Here is an 8,193-nt window from a genome sequence, read left to right as displayed (position 1 = left end):
GAAAGTTTGTTTAATTAATCTTACAAATATTCTCGTTAATTCCCCTCTGAAATTTTCAAACTCAGTCAATTTGATTATTTCTAGAAGACTCTTACAACAGTATTTACCGTTTTAAAAACGTATTCTGATTGGGTAATTTCTATGTTTCCAAGCCTTTCGCAAAAGGCCTTCTTGTTAGAGGGCCCTTCTAATAGAGGTTTTACAGCAAATACAAACTTACCATGAGGGAATGACCTCATTTATTCGATCAACATCAGCATAGAAAACATTTGAAACCTCGGAAAAAAATCTGAGCAATGAAGAATAGAGAAGATATTTCGAGTAAAAAGAGATATCAAATGTAAGAGAAGGTGTGCGTCAATCAAGAAAAGTGGGAAAATAACAGCTGTCCGATTTGAACAGGTCTCCACTGAAACCTTGTGTGCAGAGATTCGATAAACTACACAGGTATTAACAAATAAAGTATTTCAGACCTAGTAAACCCCCGATCACTGATTTCAAAAGTGGCATTTTTAGAAAATTGAAATTGTATACTGTAGCCCATAAAAATAGCTATAAATTGATATAAAATTTGACGATTTTACTTCTCAAAATTTTGGAAGCTAAATACAAAGTTTGCAATATTGAGGATCATGATTTGGGAATTAAGCCAAAAAACTCAGGCCGTTGCAATATAAAGTTCCAAAAGATCCTTCAACATTTTTAGACCTCCCTATTTTTTTAACAGGACCATTTAGTCCAAGGCTTTTGTTTCGAAAACAGCGAAAACCGCCTCCAAAATTTTGCATCACTAACTAACATTTTACAACAATCCTGTTCACAAAAGTGTCTAGAAAAAGAAAAGTAAGTGCAGAGAGAAAGACACCTCGTTTTCTATTATTTTTCTCCCCTACAACTTTTCCCTCTCTTTCTATTCCGTCATATGTCGATCGGACTCATGAATTAGAGATGGGACATCCCACGGCGGCGGGAGACTTGCAACAGGAGAAGAGCTGAACTCGATCAACGAGACACAAAAATATGTGGAAGAAAAAATATTTTTATGGTATTATGCATGAATGTGTGCGAGAGAAAAATATGTGATGACGTGATTTCAAAGGAGCAGATGTGTTTGCAATAAATATTTACTGTACCGGTCAATAAGGTATACCGAAATGTGTTTTTTCAATATTTTGAACATTTTCAGGAGTCTGAAGCTCAGCTGTCAACCTTCCGATCAGTTTGAAAACTCAGTTTGAAAACATACAAGAATTGAAAGAATTCCCGAAATTTCTTGAAACTTCCTAGTTTTTCCCTTCGCCGATTTTTGAAATACACCTCATTTTTTCCAGATTTCCGTACAAAAAACGGGTAAAAGGAGTGTCTTTCAGAAAACGGAAAGTAGCTGGAAATCTAGGAATTTTCGAAAAATTCTGTGAATGCAAATATTTCAATCTAGGTCGGTTTCACACCCTCCAAAAGTTTCAAAGTTTTCGAAAACTCGACAGCCGAGCTCCAGAACCTTGAAAATGGTCAAAAGCTGCCGTTCTTTTGAAGCTCTACCGTCAAATTTGATCCCATATATGTATATCATTTCCTGTAAATAATATCAAAAAGTAGTCAACTAACAAATCATTCACCATCCTATCAAAAATATTTTACCAGTGAAATATTACCAACATTTTTGTAGTTTGGCCAATCACCACTTTCTGGTATTTTTTACAGGAACAGAGCTAAATCGGCTCGAAGTTGAGGGACCAATCTATCAGGGTGTTTACAGTTTTAAAAAAGTCCCTTCGAAAAAATCAATGGAACATTCTAGCAAAAAAAGAAAACGCAAAAAATTGAGTATGCATGACTTCTGAATTCCTTTTCGCAAGTAGTAAGTTCAGCAGAAGAATGCAAATGTTTTTGTCTCAAGGAACGAAAAGTACGGAGGACTGAGGAGCAGGTGCAAAACCTTTAAACTCAATTTCTAATTTCTATCTCAAAAAAGCTGTCAAGTTTGTTTTCGGCGTAAAAAAGTCGATTAGTGCCTTTTTGAGAAAATGAGGAAATCGAGATAAGAGAGACGTCGTTGTTTGTGTATGCTCCAGAAGAAGAAGGCTAACTCCTATCCTATCTAGGATCAAATATCTTCAAAATTCAGGAGTAGGATGACCCTCTTCTTATTCTTGGGACATTTTGACGGCACGGGAATGTGTAGTGTGGACAGGCAGACAGAGAAAAAGGTCGAATTACGAACGAACACATCTTGATTGATTGAAAAATCTGGAGAGAGAAATTGAAAGAGCAAGAAATCAGTTTAAAATGTGTGATGGAAGGGAAAAAGCAATTAATGACACACCACGACAGACGAAACATGAGAATTTGAGAGGAATGAAAAAGAATGAGCTAGTCGCAAAATATTTTGTCATTTTAATCAAGAGAAAAGAGGTCAATTGTACTAATACAAGTTCTCACAGCGTGAAAATTTTTGATTAGAAAACTAGAGAAAAAATGTCTCTGCGTCTCTTCATCTCTCACGCTATTCTCTGTGCAATTTTTCGCAGGTTTAATTGGAAAACTGGATGAACAGCTAAGAACGTCCCAAAAACGTTCAAAAATGAATATTTCAAAAACTTATTTCACGGATGATAGAAATCATATCCGAGATTGTCTGTAATAAGTTTGAGCACTTTTCTGAAACTATCAAGCAAGATATGAAGCTTTGAAAACATTTAAATAAAAAAAAATTGCCGCCAGCAGGGGTCGAACCTGCGACCTTGGGCTTATTAGACCCACGCTCTAACCGACTGAGCTCGTTGCTTTTTATAGCCATTTTGTTGCGTTTTCTAGCCTTTTTTGTTGATCTCTTCTACTGTTCCCCTCCCTTTTAATCCCACATTGTCATTCTATTTCCTATTCATCTCACTTATTATACCATAAATAAATCGGAATTCAATTTCTTTCAAATAATCGAAACCTAGCATTGGGGAATTGACTTTGAAATGTATTCGCTATTTTGTACAATATGCGGCGCATAAGGAATGGCTACTGGATGCATCACGGGTTCGGCGTAATGTGCCCCATATGCCCCGTACATGCCTCATATCGGCGCCCTTTCCCTGTACCCAAATCTTCGGCGCGTCCTCCGTCGCCCATCCATTATGCGTATGCGCGCCCAGGACCTGTGGAGCTATGGCGGCCGACAAGTAACAAGGTGAAGAGTGCCTTTAGAAAACCGGCAACGAAAATTGAAATGAACAGGGTATGAGAGTAGGAGAAGAAACGAAGAGATAGTGATCGCACACAGTTTTCTGTTTGTATGTGTCTGGTAAGGCCCGGAAGGAAGTAGTAAAAAGAAAAAGTAAGTAAAAACTCAAAAAAGAGAGCATTTAAAAGTTGGTGCAACAACAAAGGACGCTTTTGTTTCAAAAAGTGTCCGGAAGAAGAACGTCAAAAATCAGCACCAAGGGAATTCGAGGGAAAAAAGGATTCTGGAGGTCATTCCGGGGCTCTTTTTTCGGTCGTGTTCTTCTGGGGGAATGACGGGTGTCACATCACACACAAGAAACGGCAATGTATGCGAATTTGTTTGTAAAAGAAGAAGAAGAAGATATGACAAATGATGGATGGTGACAAAACAAAGAAGACAATGTGCAGGGATGAACGGGAAAACCATAGAGCTCCGTGGTGATGTGGTGACTCTGGAATTCAATTATAGAGAGATTCTGTGTGCGTGTTCTGGCTGATGTTGGATTCCGGGATGGATGTTTGGTTAATCATCACTATATAGTACACCGTAAATACGAATACCATGGTCCCTAACTTTGAGACAATTTTTCTTGGTTCCTGGGAGAGATATACGAAAGGGGTAAAATTTAAAAAAATGTTTCTGGAATTATCATAAACATTTTGATTCCAATTCATCTTGGTTCTTGTAGGAGATGTCCAAAAATAATAAACTGAAATAACACTTTTGATACTATGCTGAACATTTTCTCAGTTTACCGCTTTTTGATATCTTTAAAATGAATCGAGGTAATTGAGCTCAAAATTGATAGCTTAGGGCGTAGAGTGTTCTTGGATGCTTTAAATTGGTTTACTGATGTGATAAGATATGATGACCTAAAAATCCAAATCAAAAGTTTCGGGTCCAAAAACGAATCCAAAACAATCGCAACTCAATTATCGGAATTAACCTAATTTGAGAGAATTGTGAAGAAATTATAAAAAGGCTAACTAAAAAATGTTCCAGGATTTTTCAAAAATATTTTTTTGCAGATTTTATAAATTCTATAAATCAAACCTTCAAGAATCTATTGTTGCTATCATCATATGTTTTTGTGTGTTTTTTCTAGAACTTTTCTAGAAACTGTTTTCATCTAAATGTTGCTTTTTTCCTCTTTCTAGGCATCAATCCATATTCAAGTTGTTCTCTTCTCTCATGTTCCACTTTCTTTCTTCTTTATCTCCTAATCACACTATTACGTCCAAGTCGTTTGCTAGTCTATCTCTGATCGATGATCGTTTTTCCCAACAATCCAAATTATTGGAACATACATTAAATAACCAGATCAAAGACATTAGTTCCATGTTCCTCATTTTTACAAAGATCAAAAATTCTATCATCTTATAATGTTTTTATGATACCATCACTTTCAAAAATACTATGTAGACTTTTGATTTTGTCCTCTAGTCTCCCCTGCAGAATACTGATCTCATGACGTCGCACCTTTTCGTACTATGCCTAAACTTTGGTATTCAGAAGCCCTTTTTTCAGCGGCTCCGTCACTCCGCCTTTCATATCTCTTCGTCAAACTGGTCTGACCCCAATTCCAAAGAGTTTATAACCCTCGAAAAATGTGAAAATTGAGCTGAAAATTCTCCAAAAATGAGCGAAATCTCTAAAAATGACCAGCCGACAAGAGTGGGTTCCTGGTGCAAGAAGTATTTGTTGGAAGGTGAGTGAAGAGTTTGTGGCCTAGAAAATCCAACTTGCAAAGTTTTCTAGGCCAGCAATTAGACGAGAAACACGCAGAGAAGATCATGAACTTTCCTGTCAACCCAACATTCGCTGATTACATTCTTATCAAGTATCGCAAGTTTGTGGCAGTGCTGATCCCGTTTTGTCTCATTCATGTGAGTTTTTAAAATTTTAGATTTGTTTAAAGTTCAAATAACTTGGCTTCACCGAAGAAAAATTCGAAGTTACAGTTGTTCTCGAAAATAGTTTATTTCAATTATTTGAAAAAATAAGGTTCAAGGTAAACTTCTGAAAATTGTAAATAAATATTAAGAAGCAGACATAAATTCTTGTAGTTCAAAACTGTTATGTAAAATCACTGGATAAAGTGCAGGTGAGAGACACAGACAACGATACTCTCTAACTGTCTGCGTCTCTTCGAAACGTAATCGTTAACTTTGAGCCAATGCACCTCGATCACTGTAATGGATACCAAAAAGGGATTAACTGATAAAATATTTTTGACTTTATGTAAAACATTATGTCAGTTGACCACTTTTGGAAACCTTTTACAGGAAAGCGATATGGGCTCACAGTTAACGGTTTGCATAGAAGAGGAAATACTGTGAAGGCCGGTGGCCCAGCTTTGGTGGTGCGACTACAAAACCGCCTATCTCACTTGGTTGGATTTTCACAAAAAAATTTTCAATTATAAAAATGAAATTCTTTTTTTGTTCAGTATTTTCTGAAATTTTCAGACAAATTGCAACATTTCAGACTACTTTTTCAAGACTTTAGAATTATCAACTTTCCACCAAATTGACATATATAGTTCAAAGAGCTTAATTATCTTAGTTCCTATGAAAGATAATAAAAACATGTCAACTGATAAAACACTGGAGATATTGGGATGAACATTTTATCATGTAATATCTTTTTGACATCTCTAATGAGAATCGAGATAATTGAGCTCAAACCGCACAAGTATTGAGAGCCGTTCAATTACAATTAAAACTTTGATACTTTCAGTCTATCTGGTGGGCGACTGCATTCAAGCATGACTTCTTCCAATACTATCCAGAATATTGGCACATGCCAGTCACAATGGTGGTTGGAGCCCTTATCTCCGGGATGACTGCCGAAGGAGCCGGTGCTGTCGCTTTTCCGGTTATGACCTTAGTTCTTCATCTGGCTCCATCGATCGCCAGAGATTTTGCGTTAATGATCCAGTCGATAGGTAAGTGTTTGTTCCTCCAGATTTCTTCATTGCTCATCAATTGTAGGAATGATGGCTGCCCTTGTCTGTGTGGTTTTCATGAAGGTCAAATTCGATGAGCGTGCAGTGATATATGGAATAGCCGGAGCCATACCAGGTTTCATTTTTGGAGTGCATTGTGTAAATCGGCTGACTTGACACCCTTGACACCAACATACTTTTCAGATTGACCCACTATTCACTGGAGCTCAGAAGAAAATGCTTTTCGTTTCCATCTGGACCTCATTCGCGTTTGCTCTAGGGATTCTGAACGCACAAAAGAAGCGACCAACGTTTGTGAAGATTCCAGAGTTTTGTGTCTGGAAAGGATTACTGTTGTTTTTAACTGGAGTTGTTGGAGGAGTTTTTGATGCGTTTGCTGGGAGTGGAATCGATATTTGCATGTTTTCCACGTTGACTCTCCTGTTTCGAGTTAGTGAGAAAACTGCAACACCGACGACAATGATACTGAAAGGTGAGCCAAAATGTCCCGAAAGAACAACCAGGCTGAAGTGGGCCGACTAATGGCCGGCGCTTCATATTTAGAATTTCTGTTCAAATCAAATAGGGAAATTTAGAACTCTGCGAGATCTACAAAATTACATTAAATTTGACTATAATGAAAAGCCGCTTTTCAAACCAGAAAAGACAAACTGGCGCAAATATATATTTTTCCGACTGGCCATTTTCACGGCCTCTAGCTTGAAACCCAATTTAGGAATATAGTCGCATTGACTGTCATTTTGTAGATTTTGTCAAGTTCTAGATTTTACTCGGCAATTCGAACTGAATTTTAAATTCTGAACCGATTGATGAGCCGACGCGTCGCGGAAACCCCTTGAAAATATTAATTCTTCCAGGCGTGGTCTCAATGTTTGGCTTCTACTACCGAGCTGTTCAAATGGGTGATATCTCGGAAATCGCCTGGAAATATTTCACATGCACCATACCGGTAGTTGCAACAATGGGTGAGCCACTTTCTATTAATAGTAAGACACATTCTCTGACAGAACCAAACATAGTGCTACAGAAAAATTAAAACTTGTTTTTTCTGGCTGATTTCCCGTATATTGCATGTTTATGGACTTCTAAAGTATATGAGATATAGTTTGTCTCGACTTGTCCCACACCTGCAAAAATATGGTCGTGGGGTGTCTAAAAAATATTTTTTTCAAAAGTGAAATAATGATCAGGTCTTATTGTAGAACGTTTTTTGAAAATTTTGTTCCACTATTTTGAAAGTTTTTTGTATTGGCACTATATTCATATTTTTCCATCTTCCCTGGAAAAATTTTAATTTTTTGCAAAAAAGCTGTTTTTTGGACCAAAAAATGATCGTCCTGAAAAAAATTTCCATTATTTTATAAAATTAAACATGAAATTCAGATTCTACATTAAAAAATACATTAGAAACCGTTTTGAGATAAAAAATAAACATGAGCCCCTATGAGTTTTAGGCCAAAATGTGCCTAAAAATGAGGTTTCACCATGTGGGGGAGTACATGGCAACAAAAATTTGACCAAAATCGAACTTCTCCGATTTTGTTCAAATTTTCACCAGACGTAGTATAATTGATGGGTATTATTCTGGCAAAGTTTCAGAATTTGTGCTCATTGTCTTCGTGCATTTTCAGAAGCACCAAAAAAGCGACAAAAATTGCTTCCGAGTCCATTTTCAATGAGAAATACGAGCTCCAGAAATACACGAAGACGATGAACACGGATTCTAAAACTTTGCCAGAATATCCATCAAAAATACTACATCTGGTGAAAATTTGAATAAAATCGGAGAGGTTCGATTTTGGTCAAATTTTTGTTGCCATGTCACAGGTAAAATGCGAACGCATCCGTTACGGACGCTCAGCGTTCGAGCGCGGTTGAAATAGGAACCGCGTACGGACCGCACGCGACCCGTTTTCCGAAAACCACAGAACATTATTCCGTAATTCCTCCATATTCTGTCCGATCGCGAACTCCGTATCCGATCCGCTTGCGAATGATGGACAAACGG

The 8,193-nt window shown here is 37.2% G+C and overlaps 1 protein-coding gene and 1 non-coding gene across 2 annotated transcripts in view; one reads left to right on the top strand and one right to left on the bottom strand.

The window, feature by feature from the left end:
* Nucleotides 1–2,715: 2,715 nt before the first annotated feature.
* Nucleotides 2,716–2,787, bottom strand: CBG28686. Its single transcript has one exon. It is a non-coding gene (tRNA).
* Nucleotides 2,788–4,855: 2,068 nt separating this feature from the next.
* Nucleotides 4,856–8,193, top strand: part of CBG11935 — a gene marked incomplete at both ends in the record, with an annotated part of 4,915 nt that continues 1,577 nt past the window's right edge. The window contains 6 exons of the mRNA XM_045237110.1: nt 4,856–4,925; nt 4,988–5,103; nt 5,957–6,164; nt 6,211–6,323; nt 6,369–6,657; nt 7,043–7,150. Of these exons, the coding sequence (XP_045094706.1) occupies nt 4,856–4,925; nt 4,988–5,103; nt 5,957–6,164; nt 6,211–6,323; nt 6,369–6,657; nt 7,043–7,150 (904 nt within the window). The remainder of the gene's footprint in view (nt 4,926–4,987; nt 5,104–5,956; nt 6,165–6,210; nt 6,324–6,368; nt 6,658–7,042; nt 7,151–8,193) is intronic.

This window comes from Caenorhabditis briggsae, assembly GCF_000004555.2.
Source record: "Caenorhabditis briggsae complete genome, chrI, whole genome shotgun sequence".
Lineage (NCBI taxonomy): Eukaryota > Metazoa > Nematoda > Chromadorea > Rhabditida > Rhabditidae > Caenorhabditis > Caenorhabditis briggsae.
The sequence above is the reverse complement of the archived record's forward strand: the minus strand, read 5'-3'. Positions and strand labels throughout refer to the sequence as shown.